We start from the raw sequence: 20,846 nt of genomic DNA on the forward strand, positions 1-20,846 counted from the left end.
TCCTTTCTGACAAGGGCTCTCAGACCTAAAACGTTGGCTATATTTCCTCTTCCACAGATGCTGCCTGACCATTTCCTGCTTTATTTCCGATTGCCTGCATTTGCATTTTTTCTTCATTTTCATTGACCTTCATGCCCTGTTCCACCATCTGCTTTGATCATGGCTGATCTGATTTTTAACTGCATCTTCCATCTCACTTGCATCCTATTGCCAGAACAAAATCCCCTCCTGTTGACCGTGAACCTCAGTATTGTGTGCAATTCTGGATGGCCCATTACAGGGAGGATGTGGAGGCTTTGGAAAGGGTGCAGAGGAGATTCGCCAGGATGCTGCCTGGATTAGAGGGTATGAGCTATAAGGAGAGGTTGGACAAACTTGGGTTGTTTTCTCTGGAGCGTCGGAGGCTGAGGGGAGACCTGATAGAAGTTTATAAAATTATAAGAGGCACAGATAGGGTAAACAGTCAGAATCTCTTCCCCAGGGTAGAATATTAGAGGACATGCATTTAAGGTGAAAGGGGGAAAGTTTAAGGGAGATGTGTGGGGCAAGTTATTTTTTAAACAGAGAGTGGTGGGTGCCTGGAACAGGCTCCAGGGGTGGTGGTGGAAGCAGTTATAATGGTGGTGTTTGTTAGACATATAAATATGCAGGGAATGGAGGGATTTGGATCATGTGCAGGCAGAAGAAATTTAGTTTAATTCTGCATCATGTTCAGCACAGACATCATGGGCTGAAGAGCTTGTTGCTGTGCTGTACTGTTCTATGTTCTATCTGTGAGGGAGGAAAGGATTTGTCAACGTTTCGGGTCAAAACCCTGCTTTAGTTCAACTCCTGTCAACGATTCCTATCCAGCTACAGATGCCGCCTGACCCGCTGAGTTCCTCCAGCAGATTGTTTGTTACTCCAGATTCCAGCATCTGCAGTCTCTTGTGTCTCCACTGAGTTACATAGGCACACAACACAGAAACAGGCCCTTCAGCCCACGAGTCTGCTTCTGTAGCCATCGGCTGTGCTTCCCTCTCCTCACCCTGTCTGACTGCTGAGTCCTTTACCTTTGATCAGCATGGCCACAGCGTCTGGTCTCCTGGTGGACATCCACGGGCAGATTTTCCCGAAAACGTGGAAGTGAGTGCTTCCAGCAGGATTGGAATGTTGAAGCGTATTCGGAGACTGAAAGTGACCCCCACGTGAACTGGGATCTCTTTATCGTTCCAGGTACTTTCAAGATTCAGAAGACCAGGCTACGCAAACAAGGTTTCGACCCACATCAGACGCAGGACAAGCTCTTCTTCCTCGATTCAAAACTGTGCAAGTACATCCCTTTAGACAGGAAAGTCTATGAGATGATTCTGGCCGGGAATTATCATCTTTAGATTAGGAAGCCAATTCTGGCATGTTAACAAAGTAAACTTGAATTACAGGAAAGATGGGGGAAGATCTGGGATATAAACTGTGCACCAAGCAGGAAAAGAAGCTCCTGTGGACTGAAACACTATTTGGCCACTGATGTTGAATTCCGGGTCTCTGAGTAGCTCTGGAATAAATCACGACCCGGGCTCCCAACCCACAGTCGGGACCAGTGTTCCTGGAGCCGGATCTAAAATCAGGAATTCAGAACCAACGTGCAACTGCCTACTGATGCCCATGGAGTGGGAATCCACGGGTCTGATTCAAAAGCAGGAAGCGTACAAATAAGGAATTCTTGCACTGCAGTCTCTGCTCTGGGACAACGTCCTGTCAACATGCCAGCCGCTGGAAGTGAGATGAGGCATAAAAGTAACAGTCACTGACTCTCCCTGCAGTCATGCTGGCTTCAAACCACGTCCCGCTCTCTGCCTGCAGCCATCATGGTTCAGTTTCCCCTTGTGTTTCCCCTATTAATCTACACCCTCGGTGTACAGTAGTGCGGCAGCCAATTCCCTGCTTCTCCGCGTGGTGTGTGTATGTGTGTGTTACTGGATATTTTGTGTGTTTGGGTATTTTTCTGTGCCTACATGAGGCTGGGGATTCTGTGTCCATGTGCATGTGCCTGTATATTCGTGTGTGTGCATACTTGGGGATTCCTCTGTGTGTCCGTGATGTGTGTGTGTGTGTGTGTGTAGGGGGTTGATTTTTGTATGTGTATAAGGATGTTTGTGTGTGTATATATGTGTGTGGAGGGGGTTAATTTTTGTATGTGTGTAAGGATGTTTGTGTGGAGGGAGGGTGATTTTTGTATGTGTGTGTGTGTGTGTGTGTGTGTGTCTGGGATTTCCCTGTACATGTCTGGGGATTTATGTCTGTGTGTGTGTGTGTATCTCAGTGAGAGAACCTGGATATTTCCCTGTATGTCTCGATTCTTTGTGTTTGCATGCATCTGTGTCTGCAGATTTGTGTGTGTGTATGCGAGTGTGCACTTTCACTGCTGTTTCGGGATCCTGCTGTGCCCGCTGCTCTGGATCGCGTCAGTCGGTCTTGGATTCAGCTCAGCATTCAGCGGGTACAGCAGAAGCAAGTCAGCTTCCTCAAACTCGGTCCGTTTAAGGCACTTCCCTCAGTGTGAGGAATAGAGCTGCTGCCAGGAAATAATTTGTTGAATTGAGAGAAGTTTGTCCAGGATTCTTGCTGGCTCACACACCCCTGTGTCTGTGTGACTCTATCTGGGGTTGTTCAGTGATGTGGAGCTCTGGGGCATTCATTCCTTCCGCCCATTTTCTGTCAACTCAGAAGCTCTCCCCACACAAAGAGAGGAGCTGACTTGGTGATTGAAGGAATAACAGTGAGGGATAATGCAGGGAGCTCCTGAGTGTGGGTTGATACCCCAACACGACTCAGCCCACCTGCAGCACTGACCGACCTCTGCATCGACAGTCACATCTCTGCTCAAGCACAAAGGGTTGGTGTCACTCTCTTGAGATTCCAGCCGTACGCTGCTCCACAGCTGCTCTGTCTGTCCCTGATGCTCAGCGCAACTCGTCGCTCACAGGCAAGCTCCCCTTCTCCCTCTGGCCCTGGGCCAGCTATAGCAGGGCAGGTGGGGGAAGCCGATCTCCCACCGAGACCAGCTCCCCCACCGTCAGGGCGAAGCAGGGACCAGTGCTGGCAAAACTGTGTCCACCTGCCTGACTTTCTCCACACCATCTCACAGGGATAGAAGGAAGGACCCTCATTTCGAGTATCTTTTCAGATACCCCTCAACAATCAAATGCCTACGTCCAGACAGAAATAATTCAGTGGAGCTGAAAGAAGGTAAAAGATAATTCTTAGCAGAGACTGCAACCAAGAACTAGTAGGTTAATTCACAATGCTTTCTGCATCCCAACTCCAGCAGAAGAAACGTGTTTTCTCCACATGCAGAATGTGATCTCTACTTCAAGGAATATTAAAAACTCATAGGAATTGTTGATTTTATTTTTGACTCTATTTACAGTGGGAAATTGATTGAAAGAGTCTTCAACAACTTGGCCTGGAGTTAGCCAGAACGAAAACACTCTGGACTTTATTGTCAGAAGCACAAGTTTAATGTTTAGCTGTAAGAATGTGTCAAAGCCACTTTATTTCCATTGATGAACAAGAACGGGATGTTCTGACCAAAAATGGGTATAAGTTGGGAAACTTTAATCTTGATTGAAACTGACATAAGTGGAAGTTAGTAGAAGATGATTGATTTCACTAGCTTGTAACAGTTTACCTCTTTTTTTTGAAGGATTGATATATCTTAGGAATTGATTTAACCAGCCTAGCCACTCACTGTGGTCTACTTATCAGTCAGTAGTACAGTAGTGCGTATTGTATGTTTATTGGTGAATTTGATTAAACATTGTGTGCCTTAAATGCTGCCTGTGTGTATGTGTGTGAGAGAGAGCGAGGGGGGGACAAAGTTATTCAATAAGGTAATAAGAGTGGTACACAAGTTGGCCAGAACATTGGTTGAACTTAGTCCAGAAATTCATATTTGGCTATTGTAATGTCGATATTGTGGATATAGGTTAACACGCAGGAGAGAACTCCCTCTGCTTTTCAGAAAGCTTGCTTAAAATATGAGGAGTATTTGATGAGGGGATTAAGGGGTGACCTGATAGAGTGTACAAGATCATGAGGGGCATAGACAGGTTGTAAGCACATAGTCTTTCTCCCAGGGAGGAGGTGCTTAAAACAAGAGGCATGGGTTTAAGATGAGAGGCGAGAGATTTAAAATGGACATCAGGGGCAGCTTCTTCACCAAAAGGGTGATGCGTATTTGGAATGAGTTGCCAGAACTAATGGTTGAGGCGGGCACATGAGCAACACTTAAGGCCATCTAGATAAGTACATGGATAGGAGCGGTGTAGTGGGCTATGGGCCAAACACAGGCAGATGGGATTAGCTCGCTGGGTAACACAGTTGGCATGGACGAGTTGGACTGAATGGCCTGTTAACATGCTGTAAGACTCTACAGTATGCTCTCTGAATCTGGGCCTGTATGCGATGGAGTTCAGAAGGATGAGGGGGGATCTCATTCAAACCTACCAGATACTGAAAGGCCCTGGATAGAGTGGACATGGAGAGGATGTTTCCAGTAGTGGGAGAGTCTAGGATCCGTGGGCACAGCCTCAGAATAAAGGGATGTCCCTTTAAAACTGAGATGAGGAGGAATTTCTTCAGCTAGAGGGTGGTGAATCTGTGGAATTCATTGCCACAGAGGGCTGTAGAGGCCAAGTCGCTGGGTGCATTTGATAGGTTCTTGATTTGGTAAGGGAGTAAAGGGTTATAGGGAGAATGGGGTTTAAACAAATCAGCCATGATTGAATGGTGGAGCAGACTCAATGGGCCAAATGGCCTAATTCTGCTCCTATATCTTATGGTCTTACAAAATTGTGTCATGGGATGTTGGCGTCCTCCTTAGAGAGCAGATGGACTTTGGTTTAATGCCTGATGTGGAATGGCATTAAAGCAGCCCTTTAAGATGCTTCAGTAACACATCAACCAGGCCAAAGAGGGAGAAAACCCGTTTACTTTTCAATCCATTGCAAGGAATCTCAGTATCGTCCCTTGCTAAGTACTGTGTCAACCTGGGTGAGCCCCTCTGTGTGGAAGTTTTCTAACTAAAATAAAGCCCTATTGTAGTAAAATCAAGACACCTTGAGGTAAATGGACTCCAGTAAGCAGCAGATTCCAAGCTCTATCCATGACTGAAAACTTCTGGAAAAGTTTTGTGGAGTTTGGGAAACTAGGAATTGTACTGCAGAGTCACCTTGTGGCCCCGGTGGGATTATAGCCACCTGTCTTCGCAGACTGTTACAACAATTTCATTCACATAGCACCTGCAATGCAGCAAAACACCCGGAGCAGCAATTAAAAAAAAATTGACAGCAAGTCACAAGCAGAGATATTGAAACAGAGGGGTCGCTAGTGTGACTGAAGAGGTTTCAAGGAGAGAGAGAGACAGATGGGAAGTTAAGGAGGGAAATCCAGAGGTTGGGTCTTGGCAGCTGAAGTCACGGCCATTATTGGTGGTGCAGTCAAATTCAGACAATTGGAAAGATGCAGAGGCCCCAGAGAGTTTGGAGGGCTGGAGATAGTTTGAGTGAGGGAGCAGGGACTATGGGGCAGCTCAGTCGTGCAGCTGGTAGTGCCACTGCCTCACAGGTCCAGAGACCCAGGTTCAATCCTGACCTCCAACAATATCTGAGTGGCATTTGCATGTTCTCCCCGTGGATTCCTCCCACATCCCAAAGATTGGTAGGTTAATTGGACCCTGTAAATTACCCCTGACGTAGGCGGGTGGTGGTATCTGGGAGAAGTTGATGAGAGTGCGGAGAGAATAGGTCACAGGAAAAAATAGTGGAATGGGATTGCATTGTGAGCCAGCAGACATGATGGGCCAAATGGCCTCTTCCTATGTTGCATGCAAAATATGAAATATTTCAGGTATCTCCCACCCACTCCAGCTGCCCATCACCCACACACTCCTCTCACTGGGTCCCACCCCCAACTCTTCCCATCTGCCCTCCCCACCTCCCTTATCTGCTTCCATGCTCCAACTTCCCCCCCTATCGGATTCCATACCCTGCAGCCCTTTGTTGCCTCCACCTATCACCTCCCGGCCTCTGCTATCATCACCCTTTCTGCCCCCACCATCTGCTAATATGCCCCACTTCATCTGAATCCACCTGTCACTTGCCAGCTCTTGCCTCGCCTCTACCCCTCCCCTCTTTATTGGAATTGGTTTATTATTGTCACTTGTACCGAGGTACAGTGAAAAACTTGTCTTGCGTACTGATCGTAGAGGTCAATTCATTACACGGTGCAGTTACATTGGGTTAGTACAGAGTGCATTGAGGTAGTACAGGTAAAAACAATAACAGTACAGAGTAAAGAGTCACAGCTACAGAGAAAGTGCAGTGCAATAAGGTGCAAGGTCACAACAAGGTAGATTGTGAGGTCAGAGTCCATCTCATCGTATAAGGTAACCATTCAATAGTCTTATCACAGTGGGGTAGAAGCTGTCCTTGAGCCTGGTGGTACGTGCCCTCAGGCTCCTGTATCTTCTACCTAATAGAAGAAGAGAGAATGACCCGGGTGGTCTCGCCTCTACTCTTTCAGTCCTGATGAAGGGTCTCAACCTGAAACATCGACTGTCCATTTCCCTCCATAGATGCTGCCTGACCCGTTGAGTTCCTCCAGAAGCCCATTCTTTGCTTTGCATCAGTCAGCTGGGAAACAGCAGTCTGAGAAACAAAGTATTACAGCTCTTCCATTGTAATTGGTGACCACTGAGGTTCTACGAGAACTGACCCAGAGGAAGCGGTCAATTCTATCTCCGCTGAATGGGTGCAGTCTGGGTCGAGGCAACCTCAGACTGCTGCCTAGTGACTGTTGCATGCACACCTCCCATAATTGTGGAGACACACGAGACTGCAGATTCTGGAATCTGGAGCAACAAACAATCTGCTGGAGGAACTCAGCGGGTCAAGCAGCATCTGTGGGGGTGAGAGAGGGGGTGGGAAAGGAACTGTTTATGTTTTGGGTTGAAACCCTGCATCGAGACTTAGAGGGGAGATGACCAGTATAAAGAGCAGAGGGAGAGTGGTGTCAGCTTGAGGCTCCTGTCTCACCACAGTGGATGTGGAGAGGATGTTTCCATCAGTAGGAGAGTCCAGGACATCCGAGACAGTCTCGGAATAAAGGGACGTCCCTTCGAAACTGAGACGAGGAGGAATTTCTTCATCCAGAGGGTGGTGAATCTGTGGAATCCGTTGCCACAGAGGGCTGTGGAGGCCAAGTCATTGGGTGCATTTAAGGCAGAGATTGATAGGTTCTAGATTGGTAAGGGGGTTAAGGGTTACTGGGAGAATGAGGTTGAAATAAATCAGCCATGATAAGATATTTTTATTAGTCACATGTACATCAAAACACACAGTGAAATGCATATTTTGTGTAGTGTTCTGGGGCAGCCCGCAAGTGTCGCCACGCTTCCGGCACCAACATAGCATGCCCACAGCTCCTAACCCGTACGTCTTTGGAATGTGGGAGGAAACCGGAGCACCCAGAGGAAACCCATGCAGACACGGGGAGAATGTACAAACTCCTAACAGACAGCAGCCGGAATTGAACCCAGGTCGCTGGCGCTGTAAAGCGTTACACTAACCGCTACACTACCGTGATTGAATGGTGGAGCAGACTTGATGGGCTGAATGACCTAATTCTACTTCCATATCTTATGGTCACCCCCCCCCCCTCCTCTTTATACTAACCATCTGCCCTCTCAGTACTAATGCAGGGTTTCAATCTGAGACACCAACAGTTCCTTCCCACCACCGCCCCCCCCCCCCCCCCCCAGACGCTGCTCAACCTTCTGAGATCCTCCAGCAGGTTGTTCGTTGCCTCAGAGTAATCTGTTTCCCTTAAAGCTCAGAATGAGGAGTGACCATTTAGAGGTATATAAAATCATGAGGGGCATAAATAGGGTGAATGCACTCAGTCTTCATCTCAGGGTAGAGGAATCGAGAACTAGGGGGCATAGGTTTAAGGGGAGATATTTAATAGAAACCCAAGGGGCAACATTTTCATCAAGAGGGTTGTCGGTTTATGGAATGAACTACCAGAGGGAGTAGTTGAGGCAGGTACATTAACTACATTTAAAAGACACCTGGACAAGTAAATGGATAGGAAAGGTCTGGAGGGATATGGGCCAAACGCAGGCAAATGAGACTAGCTCAAATGGGTACCCTGGGTCGGCATGGACTGGTTGGGCCAAAGGGCCTGTTTCAGTGCTGTATGTCTCTGACTCCCTATGACTCTTATCAATGGGCGTAAACATTTCAGTTCGAGTTCGCCAACTGGGATGGAAATGCATTGCATTAAAAGCCAATTAAGTAATGAGATGTTTACCAAAGAAAGTAAAGTTCAAGGCAACGTTGCACAAACTCTCGAACTGAATGATAAAGGGGACAAAGGTTTCTGCTCATTTTGTCAACTGCGAGGATGGTTGGTGGCATTGGAATTCCATGGGGCTTTCTCTTCCTCTGGGTTCTGTACCCACAGCTCCGGCCCATCAATGGTGAGCTCTCTGTCCTTGAGTGGCAGTTCATTTTCTTGAGCCAGGTTTTAATGGGACACAGACTTGCAGCACAATTTGTCACACCGTTTGCTGCATGACAGACACCTCTGAATCACCAAGGGAGAGGGTCAGTTCTGTTCCAATTCAACAGCAGAGCAGTCCCACTTTATCCCGTGGTATGTCCTGTGAACTTGGGACTTCAGAGCTGTGGTGTGTCACTGACTTGGGAGGGTGCAGGAAAATATCGCAAGTCAAAAGATAAACTGCAGACACTGAAAATCGGAAATAAAATCAGAAAATGCTGGAAACACTCAGCAGGCCAGTTAATATCCACTGCATTCAATTCTGGTTGCCCCATTATAGAAAGGATGTGGAGACTTTGGAGAGGGTGCAGAAGATGTTTATCAGGTTACTGTCTGGATTAGAGAGCAGGTGTTATGAACGAGAGGCTGAACAAACTTGGGTTGTTTTCTCTGGAGTGGCAGAGGCTGCAGGGAGATCTGATAGAAGTTTATAAAATTACGAGAGGCATAGATAGAGGAGACAGCTTTTTTTTCCCCAGGGTCAAAATGTCTAATACTAGAGGGCATGCGTTTGAGGTGAGAGGGGGTAAGTTCAAAGGAGATGAGCGGGGCAAGTTTTTTTACACAGAGAGTGGGGGGTGCCTGGAACGTGCTGCCGGGGGTGGTGGTGTGGGAGGGAGAAATAGTTAACATTTCAGATCCAAGACCCTTCGTTAGAACCAGGAGAGAAACCAAGTTAGTCTCCACTAGCAGAGAAGGTGGCAGAGGGATGGATAGGACACAGGGAATATCTCTGGTAGGGTGAGACTAAAATGGGTTAACATGGTAGTTGGGTGCAAATTCTGCTTCTTTGTGGTGTGTGTTGGTAACAGCAGAGGTGTGTGACGTACTAATGGAAAGAGCGAAAAACAAGCAAGAATCACAGGCAGAAATAAAAACAGAAATGTCAGGTTGCCTCTGTGGAAAGAGAAGCAGAGTCAATGTTTCAGGTGAAGGAGACAAATGAAGCTCATTCAGCTGGAGGGAGGGTACGGGGAGGGTGGGGGGTTCTCAGGGTAAAACCAGGTGACCAAAGCAACCTTCCCAGTTCTGACAAAGTGTCTTCGACCTAAAACGCTAGCTGTTTCTCTCCCCACAACTGCAGTCTGAACTGCTTAGTATTTCCAGCATTTAAAACATAGAACAGTACAGCATAGGAACAGGCCCTTCGGCCCACGATGTCTGTGCCGACCATGATGCCAATCCAAACTAATCCCATCCGCCTGCATGTGATGTCCACATCACCGTATGGGCCTTCCTGTGATTGGTCCTCCACATCACTGCATGGGGTCTTCTTGTGATTGGTCCTCCACATCACCGTATGGGTCTTCCTGTGATTGGTCCACCACATCACTGCATAGGGCCTTCCTGCATGCATTCCTCAGACAAGTTACCAAGCAGTGCATGATAACGTTGCTGGGCATTGGGTACCTCCTCCCTGCTGAAAATCTTTGTTCTCTTCCCAGCAACACCAGTCTACCACCTAGATAATCTTTTAAGCATCATCGAGGAGTTGGAAGATCAGGATCCCACATTGACCATTCTCAAAGTTGCTGAAATTCTCCGCGACCTTCAAACATCTGACCAGGATTTGCGTCGCCTTCTCCTTGGGGAGACCTCAGTCCCCGTGGTCTTGCCACGTCTGCTGTCTCACACCAACCTATCCTTCCTCGAGGAGGTGCTGAACCACCAAGCCGGCCCTTTGACCGAGACGGGGGTTGTCCTCACTCCAGATGGGACAACAGTCGCCGTGGGGAACCTCGTTGCAGGGATTGAAGCTGGGTTGAAGAGAGAGGTGAGTCAGCCCCTGTCAGGTGTGTCTAGGGACCTCTCTGCTCCTGTGGACAACCTCTGTGCCCTGACGTTGGCCAAGGACCTGGGGCTGGCCTTCCTGTCCCATCACATGAACAAAAGCCAAGAGTTGCTGGGACCCGATGGGTGCTGGGACAGTGTGGACTCCCCTCATGTCTTCACCGGGTCTGGCCCCTGGACCCCTGCCACCAGTGCTCTGATCAACGGTGGCATGGATGGCTTCATCCTGGGAGACCTCCTCTCCCAGTTCCAAGCCCCACTGCCCAAACTCAGCTCCGTGCTGAGAGATTACTACGGTCAGGTTCCCAGCCTGCTGCTCCCAAAGGCAAGTTCACGGCGAAAGAACTTTGAGGCCACCTTTGACCTTGGTAATTTCACCAGTCAAGTCTTAAGTGCAGTGTCCCTCTTGGACCACCTACGGAACAATTTGGTTCTCCACCAGCTCAACCTCAACACCTTCAGAAAGATATCTGAGCAAGGAGTCAAGCAGTTTTATCATAGCTATCTCGGTAAGGGCTTTATTGAAATGACCAGCATTGACTAGTTTGGCCCGATGCACATTAGAATGATAACCGAACACATTTTTTATTCCCCCTGGGTAGTCTGCATCCCGACGGCATGAACATTCAATTGTCCAGTTTCAGGTAACCTGCTCCCCCTCTGTCCCTTTTCTCTCTCCTCCTGATCTCCCCAGTTCCTCCTACACCCACCCCAGCCCCCCCCCCCATCACCCTGGTTCTTTCCCCTCCTCCTCCCACTCCATCTGCCCGTCACCCACACACTCCCCCCACTGGTTCCCCTCTGCCCTCCCCACCTCCCTTATTTGGTTCCACGCTCCACCTTCCTCTCCTATCAGATCCCATCATCTGCGGCCCTTCGTAGCCTCCACCTATCACCTCCCATTCCCACTCACCCCTCCTCCATCTGCCTATCACCCCTCCTCACCTGGATCCACCTATCACCTGCCAGCTCTTGCTCCGCCCCTTCCCTCCACCTCTTTATAGCGGCTACCTCCCCTCTATCTTTCAGTCCAGACGAAGGGTCTCGAACCGAAACGTCGACTGTCCATTTCCCTCCATAGATGCTGTCTGACCCTCTGAGTTCCTCCAGCAGTTTGTTTTTTGCTTCAGATTCCAGCATCTGCAGGCTCTTGTGTCTCCATATTTTTATTTCTTCAAGGGATACGGGAAGGAACCTCACATTTAATTGCCCCTCTCCAATTGCCCCTGAGAAGGTGGTGGTGAGCTGCCTTCTTGAACCGCTGCAGTCCTTAGGTGTGGATGTACCATATTAAACCAGGGTAGATGCTTATGAGGATGTTTTCCCTTACAGGATCTAGTTGGCTAAGCTGTGGGGTGTGTGTAGGAGGAACTGGGTAGATCAGGAGGAGAGAAAAATAGGACAGAGGGTTACCTGAAATTAGAACTAGTGGGTGTAGTTTCAGAACAAGGAGGGCGGTCAGGAGGAAATTCTTCTCTGAGTGTGGTGAGTCTTTGGAATTCCTTATGACTGGGAGCTGTAGAGGTGCAGTCCTTGAAGGCTGAGACAGGGAGCTGGGCCACAGTGAGTCCAAGGCTATGGGCAACGGGCAGGAAGGTGGAGCTGAGGCCTTGGTGCAAGCGGCCATGATCTTATTGATGGAGCAGGCTCGAGAGGCCAAATGGCAAATTCCTGCTTCTATCTCTTCTGTTCCTAAAACAAGATGAACCTTGGTATTGTCAAAGATTCATTGAAAGTACGATTGGTTTCTCAGGAACCTGGAACACCAAACTGGTGATAAATATATTTTATTCACAGTCCCACTTATACTTCTGTTGGATTACTGTAATGTAGGTTTAGAACTGAGTTACAGTGGTGGTACTGTTACTGGGGCACTAATCCAGGGCAGAGTTCAGATCCCACATGGCAGTTTATAAATTTATATGCAAATTGAAGTAAGAAGCGAGTGTAGGTAATGGTGTGTGAAACCAGTGGATTGTAAAACCCATCTAATTCACTAAAGCCCTTTTAAAAAGTAAATCTGCAGACTGTACAAGTATGGTCTATATGTGTTTCCAGACACATAGTAATGAACTTGGCTTTGTAATGGCCAGCAAGGCACTCAGTTCAAGGGCAATAAGCATGTATAAAATCATGAAAAGCAAAGATAGGGTGAATGCACACAGTCTTTTGTCCCAGGGTTGGGGAGTCAAGAACTAGAGGGCATAAGTTCAAGGTGAGAGGGGAAAGATTTCATAGGAACCTGAGGGGCAATGTTTTCGCCCAGAGGGTGGTCTGTATATGGAATGAGCTGCCAGAGGAAGTGGTTGAGGCAGGTACATTAACAATACTTACAAGGTACTTAGACAGGTACATGGATAGGAAAGGTTTAGAGGGATATGGGTCAAACGCAGGCAAATGGGACTAGCTTAGATGGGAATCTTGGTTGGCATGGACCAGTTGGGCCGAAGGGCCTGTTTCCATGCTGTATGACTCTATAATAAACTCTGACCTTGCCAGCAACACCCTCTACAATGAGTGAACGAAGAACACAATCAAGCAGAAAGACTATGAGGGTGCAGGTAGAGCTTCCGTGACCCAGGTTCGATCCTGACCTTGGCTGCTGTCTGCGTGGAGTTTGCACGTTCTCCCTGTGGCCAGGTGAGATCCCCCACCCCGAGTGCTCCAGATTGGTAGGTTAATTGTCCTCTGTGAATTGTCCAGGTGAGTGGTAGAACCTGGTCGGAGTTGATGAGAATGTTGGGAGAATAATGAAAGGGATTAGTGTAGGATTAGTGTACGGCCGTGCTTGATGGCTGGCACAGATTCGGTGGGCCAAAGCCTCTTTCTGTGCTGTATGACTCCACGACTAACTCCGCAGGGGCTCGAGCTTCCAGCTGCAGCATTACTGTTGACCTACCCCTCAACAATGTGGGATTAACTATGAAGCAGGAATAGGGTTATGTTGCTCTGCCATTCAATCAGATCATGGCTGCTCTTTCACCTCAACCCCATAGCCCTTGAGTCCCCTAATATCTAACATAAGTTGGAGAGAGGGTCTGTGGTGGGACCACCTGGTGGAGGTTACAGTGCTACTCAGTGGCCCTGCCCCAAGTTGTCTGTGCCCGGCTTAACCCTTGTAAGATAAGATATCTTTATTAGTCACATGTACATCGAAACACACAGTGAAATGCATCTTTTGTGTAGAGTGTTCTGGGAGTAGCCCACAAGTGTCGCCACGCTTCCGGTGCCAACATAGAATGCCCACAACTTCCTAACCTGTACGTCTTTGGAATGTGGGAGGAAACCAGAGTACCCGGAAGAAATCCACGCAGACACGGGGAGAACGTACAAACTCCTTACAGACAGCGGCTGGAATTGAACCCGGGTCACTGGCGCTGTAATAGCGTTACACTAACCGCTACACTACCGTGCCTTCCGTGCGGATTTGTTTCTTCCAGAGTGCCCAGCCATTATTCCCCGGTGTATGTGGGCTGCCAGGCCGTTCAGGGGTGAGCCCGTAGAGCTGGCACTGCCCCTGCGTTACGTCTACATTCACCACACCTTCGAGCCCAGCCGGCCTTGCACAAGCTTCCAGGAGTGCGCAGCGGACATGAGGAGCATGCAGCGCTTCCACCAGGACGAGCGGCAGTGGAACGACATCGGGTACAAGTAAGGAGCCAGACCTTGTGTCACCTCCAGCAACTTGCATTTGTGGTGGGGGGGGGCGCAATCGGAGATAATGGATGGGATAGGAAGAGTCCATTCAGCCCATTGTGTCCTGTTGAGGATGATAGCCCAAACAGGAATAGAAAATGGTGGAGGGACTCAGCCAGTCAAGCAGCATCTGTGGAAGGAGAAACCCAGTTAACGTTTCGGGTCATGGACACCTTCTCCAGAGCTAGGGGAAGAGTGGAGGGGAGCCAGAGCTGGGGGGAGCAGTAAGGCAGCACGGTAGCGTAGCGGTTAGCGCGACGCTATTACAGCACCAGCAAACGGTGTTCAATTCCCGTTGCTGTCTGTAAGGAGTCTGTATGTTCTCCCGTGTCTGCGTGGGTTTCCTCCGGGTGCTCCGGTTTCCTCCCACATTCTAAAGACGTACGGATAGGTTAATATGGGTTTAAAGTGGGCAGCGCGGACTCGTTGGGCCGGAAGGGCCTGTTACCACGCTGTAAATAAAATTTTAAAAAAAGACCTCACAGAGGTGGTTTAAGACAGATCTGGTGATAAGGAGCATGACTGTTAGTGCAGCAGTTTAAAGAAAGGGGTGAGTATGGGACACAAGGACAGTAATGGAAATAATGAGAGCGCGGTTTACCTGAATTCAATGTTCAATCCAGGAAGTTGCAAAGCGCCTAGGCAGAAGATAAGATGTTGTTGTAGTTTATGTTGGGTGTCACTATGGCAGTGCAGCAGGCTGCAGACAGACCGGTCAGAATGGGAGTGGGATTTAGAACTGAAGTGGCACCACTTCAGGACCACCCTGAGGACTGAGTGCAGGTGACCCGCAAAGTGGAGACACAAGAGACTGCAGACGCTGGAATCTGGACCAATAAAAAAAAACCAAACTGTTGGGTCAGACAGCGTCCATGGAGGGAAATGGACAGTCGACGTTTCGGGTCGAGACCATACCAACCCATAAGCACTAAGAGAAAACCCAGCTGGAAGTGAGAAAGTGCAAACTCCACACAGAGACTGTCCAGATGAAGGGTCGCAACCCAAAATGTTGACTGTCTATTTCCCTCCACAGATGCTGCCCGACCCACTGAGTTCCTCCAGCAGTTTGTTTTTCTTTTGCTCTACAGCGTGACCACCCAACCTGCATCTGGTTTCTCCACTGTAGAGGAGGTCACATTGTGAACATGAAATGCAGGAGGCTAGATTGGAAGTGCAAGTGAGTTGCTGCTTCAACTGGAAGGACTGTATCAGAGATAGCTCCAGGGTCTCATCCAAAGTCCTGCAGGTCATGGCTCTTCAAGTTTAAATTCAGATACTTTTCCTTATCTGATCCTCCAGTCCGTCTACCAATTACTGCCTGGTTATTGACCCCTTGGTATTTGCTCTTTCCTGTTTACACTATCTGGTAGAGCCAATTGTAGAGCCATTGCCTCGTACCGCCGGAGACCCAGTTTCGATCCTGGCCTCCGGTGCTGTCTGTGTGGAGTTTGCACGTTATCCCTGTGTCTGCGTGGGTTTCCTCCGGGTGCTCCGGTTTCCTCCCACATCCCAAAGATGTGCAGGTTGGGAGGTTAGTTGTTCTCTGTAAATTACCCCTACTGTGGGTTAATGGAAAAAGGATCATGTGTGAGGATACAGGGAAATAAGGAGAGAGGGAATGGGACTGATGGTTGCTCCCTGTGAGCTGGCATGGACTCGATGGGTTGTACGGCCTCCTTCTGTGTATTTATATGAATAAGAAGCTGTGTTTAACAACAAAACATTCCAAGACACTTCCCAGGAACGTTATCAATCAAAGTCTGATGCTGAGACAGAGGAGATATTGGAATCGGTAACCCGAGACATGGTCACAGACAGAGGGTTTCTGATACCTAGAATGAGAGGGAGATGGACGGCCGGTTTCTGGAGGAAGTTCCAGAGATTAGGGATGTGGTCACCACTGTGGAGCGATTAAATCCAGGGATGAACAAAGGCCAGAATGAGAGAAATGTGGAGCTTGTGATTGTGGGGCTGGAGGTTTTGGTGAAAGGAGGGGCAAAGAACATAGAGCATAGAAATATTTTTTAAATTTTGAAATTTTATTGACAGCGTGGTAACAGGTCTTTCTGGCCCAATGAGTCTGCACCGCCCGTTTTAAACCCAAATTAACCTACCTGTACGTCTTTGCAATGTGGGAGGAAACCGGAGCACATGGAGGAAACCCACGCAGACACGGGAGAACGTACAAACTCCTTATAGACAGTGATGGGAATCGAACCCCGACCACTGGTGCTGTAATAGCGTCGCGCTAACCGCTACGCTACAATGCCGCACAGGAACAGGCCCTTCGGCCCACCATGTCTGTGCCGACCATGATGCCAATCTGCCTGCATATGGTCTATGTCCTCTATCCTTGGGGGGCCAAAGCAGCATCTGTGGAGGGAAATAGACCCATAATCTGGACCTCAACCCGAAACATCAACTGTCCATTTCCCTCCACAGATGCTGCCTGACCCGTTGAGTTCCTCCAGCAATTTCCATGTTGCTCCAGATTCCAGCACCCACAGTCTCCTGTGTCTCCCTCTGTTCCCTGTCGCTCATATGTACTGTCCGAATGCCTCTTAAATACCACTATCATATCTGCCTCCACCATTTCCCCTGGCAGGCCCGTTCCAGCCCCTACCACTCTCTGTGTGAAAAAAAATGCCTTGAAAATCTCCTGTATACTTTCCCCTTCTCACCTTAAAACTATGCCCTCTAGTATTCGACACTTCCATGCTGGGAAAAGGAGTCTGACTATCTACCCTATCTATGTAGAATTGGGGGTGAGACCAGTGAGGGGGGAGACGGGGGAGGGTTGAGACTTGGTGGGAGGAGGTGAGACGGGTGGGGAAAGGGGCGAGATGAGGGAGGGAGGAGAGAAGGGGGAGGCGGGATTCCGAGTAGATGTTGCGACCAGGGAGAGATCTAAAAGCAAGGAGGGGATCTTTACAATCAAGTTGTCATGTTTTCAGGAGATGATGGGATGGGATGATGGGGTGTGGTGCAGATTAGGACAAAACAGTTGGGGTTAAGGACTGTAGACCCACTGCGGTTACAGTGCGAGACTGTGATGAGTTATCATCCGCTGTGCTGATTCCTGCCGTGGCCTTTGCAGCTTTGTGGCAGGCTCTGACGGATACCTGTATGAGGGCCGGGGTTGGCACTGGGTGGGAGCCCACACCAAAGGCCAGAACTTCAAGGGCTACGGAGTGAGCTTCATCGGTAACTACACGTCCGAGCTCCCGGACGAGGCCGCACTGCAGCTGGTGAAAGAAAATTTCATGAAGTGCGCTGTTTCTGGCAAGAAGATAGTCAGTGATTACGCCATCCAGGGACACCGGCAACACAGAGAGACCACCTGTCCCGGGGAAGCCCTCTTCAATGAGATCAGGAGCTGGGAAGCCTTTGAGGTAAGAGCGTTTCCATAAGGAAATAAGAAGAGACAAGATTTCTTTATTAGTCACATGTACATTGAAACACACAGTGAAATCCGTCTTTGCGTAGAGTGTTCTGGGGGCAGCCCACAAGTGTCGACATGCTTCCGGTCCCAACATAGCACGCCCACAACTTCCTAACCCGTATGTCTTTGGAATGTGGGAGGAAACTGCCGCACCCAGAGGAAACCCACGCAGACACGGGGAGAATGTACAAACTCCCTACAGACAGCAGCCGGAATTGAACCTGGGTTGCTGGCGCTGTAATAGCGTTACGCTAACTGCAACAATAACGTGCCTGCCCTTTCACTGTTTATGGTCAGACTATGGTTGGGATCTCGTGGACCTCCCTGGCCCATTTTTATTGGCATGTTGGTTTACCCTTAGATTGGAGGCATTGACCCATTCGTGTTACAGGTTCTATCACAGGAACATCATAAGGAACAGGTCAGGACCATATTGGCATCTCCTATTGTCCTGCTTTACACTGGAACCCAGAGGACCCAATGTTTCCACCAGCATCATTCACCCATTGGCACTCTTAACTCCTCTCAACTCTACACCCCCCTACCAATCCTGTTGCAGAAACCAAAACGCGGCAAACGCTGAAGATCAGAAATCAGGACCGGTCCTGACGAGAGGTCGTCAACCTGATACGTCGACTCTCCACGGATGCTGCTCAACCTGCTGAGTGTTTCTGATTCTACCCCCCGACACTGTTGGTTGTCTTGCCTTCCCCAACAGGTTGTGCAAATAAGTGACGGCAGACCACCCTTCAGTGGCTCAGGCTCAGTCCCACCCTCTACAGCCATCCTTTCCACCCTGTGCCTTTGCCCTCCAAATAGAATTGAATCCCAGAAGGTTCACCGGGGCAATATCTGGATTTAATCTGCAGTAGCAATTACGTGTCATTCAGTCACAGAGAGATACAGCATGGAAACAGGCCCTTCAGCCCATCGAGTCCACCCCAACCATCAAGCTCCCATCGTTACACTAATCCTACCCCAACCCATTTTATCCTCCCTGCATTCCCATCAACTCCCCCAGACTCTACCACTCACCTACACACTGTATAGTCAATTAACCTACCCACCTGCACGTCTTTAGGTGACATTGTAGTACTCCCTCAGCACTGCCCCAGCTTTTGTTTTCAAATCCACAGCCTTTTAACACTGAGCCACACCGTTGATGACATCTTGTTACAGTGGGGCAATATGACAACCAGCTGTGTAGAATGTAGAATCTACAAGCGTTATAAGTAGGAGCAGATGTAAACAATACAACCCCTTCGAGCTGACTCTGCCATTCACCTTGGATCTGGTCTTGGCCTCAGCACTTACCTGCCTGCTACCTGCAGCCTTTGACTTGCCCATAGCCCAAAAACCCATCTCAGCAGTGGAAATATTTAATGAAGTCAGATGCTGGAGCAACACTCAGTCTGCTGGAGGAACTCAGCAGGTCGAGCAGCATCTCCAGAAGGCAAGGAATTGTCAACGTTTTGGGTCAAAGCCCTGCATCAGAAATATTTAATGCCTCCATTTCCACAACCCAGAGATTCAAAGATCCACAGACCTCTGAGAGATAAAATTCCACCTCATCTCCATCCACTGTTGCCCCTTATTCTGATACTATGCCTGCTAGACTTCTCTGCCCCTGGGGGTAGTGGAGGATAGATCATTAGAAGTAATTAAGGTAGAGATAGATACATTTTGAAAGATCGAGGAATTGAGGGTGTCGGGGAACTGGCACAGAAGAGGAAATGAGGCCAACATAGATCAGCCATGATCATATGGAATAACAGGGCAGGCTTAAGGGGCCGAGTGGCCTACTCCCGCTCCTGTTCCCTTGTGTTCTTATGTAGGCCTAGATTCCCCCTCCAGAAGGAACATTGTCTCAGCACCCACCAGGGTAAGCATCCTCAGCATCTTGTGTTTCAGCGCCAGCGACCCGGGTTCAATTCCCACTGCTGTCTAGAAGGAGTTTGTACATTCTCCCCGTGTCTGCATGGGTTTCCTCCGGGTGCTCCGGTTTCCTCCCACATTCCAAAGACGTACAGGTTAGGAAGTTGCGGGCGTGCTATGTTGGTGCAGGAAGCATGGTGACACTTGCGGGCTGCCCCCAGAACACTCTACGCAGAAGATGCATTTCACTGTGTCTCGATGTACATGTGACTAATAAAGATAACTTATCAGTAAGAATCTCTCTCATTTTTCTAAATTCAATTAGTATAGGCCCAACCTGCACATCCTTTCCTTATTAAGAGGCTCACTATCCCAGGAATGACCATCTCTGCACTACCTCCAATCCACGTATCCAAGACACCAGTTGTACACAGCATTCAGGTGGGGTCTCACCACAGTTTTGGACATTTGGAACAAGCCGTCCCTCCTCCTTCCAAACCACCATTCTATTTGCATTCCTAATGACTTGCTTTACCTGTATGCTGACTCTGTGTCAGGCTCTGGTAGACACCAGTGGTCAAACCTTCACTTTGACCCAAGGTCAGAGTAACCAAAGAGGACTGGGTCCTGACTCCGGCCTTAGACTGTCCGCAAGGGTCTCATGGAACATGGGAGATGGCGCCAACTTGGCTACACTATTATTTCTCACAATTTTATATTTTATTTTCTTAGGACGCAGAAGGATTTGTGTAAATGGGTGTTTGATGGTCAGTGCGGACTTGGTGAGCTGAAGGCCCTGTTTCATGCTATATCTCCATAACTCTTAAGGAGACCATTTGGCCCATCAGACTTATGGTGGTCCCTACAGCCTCCTCACCTGTCTGAGTCCCCCACTTATGTCCCTCTAACCTACTCGGTCTCATGTGCCCATCACCTCCACTCTGATTCTCCCACCGCCCATCTACACTAGGGGCAGTTTACAGTGGCCACTGAACCCACCATCATGTCACTGGGATGTGGGAAAACTGGAACACCTGGAGAAAACCCACACGGTCACAGGGAGAATGTGCAAACTCCATACAGACAGCACCGGAGGTCTGGATTGAACCTGGCTCACTGGCGTTGTGAGGGAGCAGCTCTACCAGCTATGCCACATTATCTTTTATTATCTGAGCAGAAACCCAGTGTGTGGTCGATAGAAATACCAGGCTGGTGCGGGCATTGCTGGAGGAGGGTACAGGAAGCTTTCATTCTGAACCTGTTATCTGTATGTTCCACATTAGGAGGTTGGAGTCACCAGAGCCACTGTCGAAACACAAGCATAGAGCGAAGATCACACATCGCGACCATGGGCTCCATAGCCATCAATAAAATTCTGCATTGCTTCCACTATGACTTGGCTTAATGATTTATTTGGGGCCTACCTGCCATTTTGAAA

At 48.8% G+C, this 20,846-nt stretch overlaps 2 protein-coding genes across 8 annotated transcripts in view; both read left to right on the forward strand.

Moving 5' to 3' along the window:
- Nucleotides 1-3,813, forward strand: part of LOC127585045 (long-chain fatty acid transport protein 1-like) — a 57,596-nt gene extending 53,783 nt beyond the window's left edge. For all 6 annotated transcript variants that reach the window (XM_052042179.1, XM_052042178.1, XM_052042177.1 and 3 more), the window contains one exon: nt 1,216-3,813. In XM_052042179.1, coding sequence (XP_051898139.1) covers nt 1,216-1,373 — 158 coding nt within the window. In that variant the 3' untranslated portion in view covers nt 1,374-3,813. The remainder of the gene's footprint in view (nt 1-1,215) is intronic.
- Nucleotides 3,814-8,423: 4,610 nt separating this feature from the next.
- LOC127584963 (N-acetylmuramoyl-L-alanine amidase-like) lies at nt 8,424-20,800 on the forward strand. Of its 2 annotated transcripts, XM_052042039.1 has the most exons (5): nt 8,424-8,521; nt 10,050-10,904; nt 13,836-14,046; nt 17,189-17,483; nt 20,692-20,800. In XM_052042039.1, exons 1-5 carry the CDS (start codon nt 8,446-8,448, stop codon nt 20,731-20,733), a joined length of 1,479 nt encoding a protein of 492 aa, XP_051897999.1. In that variant the 5' UTR covers nt 8,424-8,445; the 3' UTR covers nt 20,734-20,800. The 2 variants fall into 2 exon arrangements, with proteins under 2 accessions (XP_051897999.1, XP_051898000.1); XM_052042040.1 differs by lacking the exon at nt 17,189-17,483.
- The last annotated feature ends 46 nt before the right edge of the window (nt 20,801-20,846 follow it).

This window comes from Pristis pectinata, chromosome 31, assembly GCF_009764475.1.
Source record: "Pristis pectinata isolate sPriPec2 chromosome 31, sPriPec2.1.pri, whole genome shotgun sequence".
NCBI lineage: Eukaryota > Metazoa > Chordata > Chondrichthyes > Rhinopristiformes > Pristidae > Pristis > Pristis pectinata.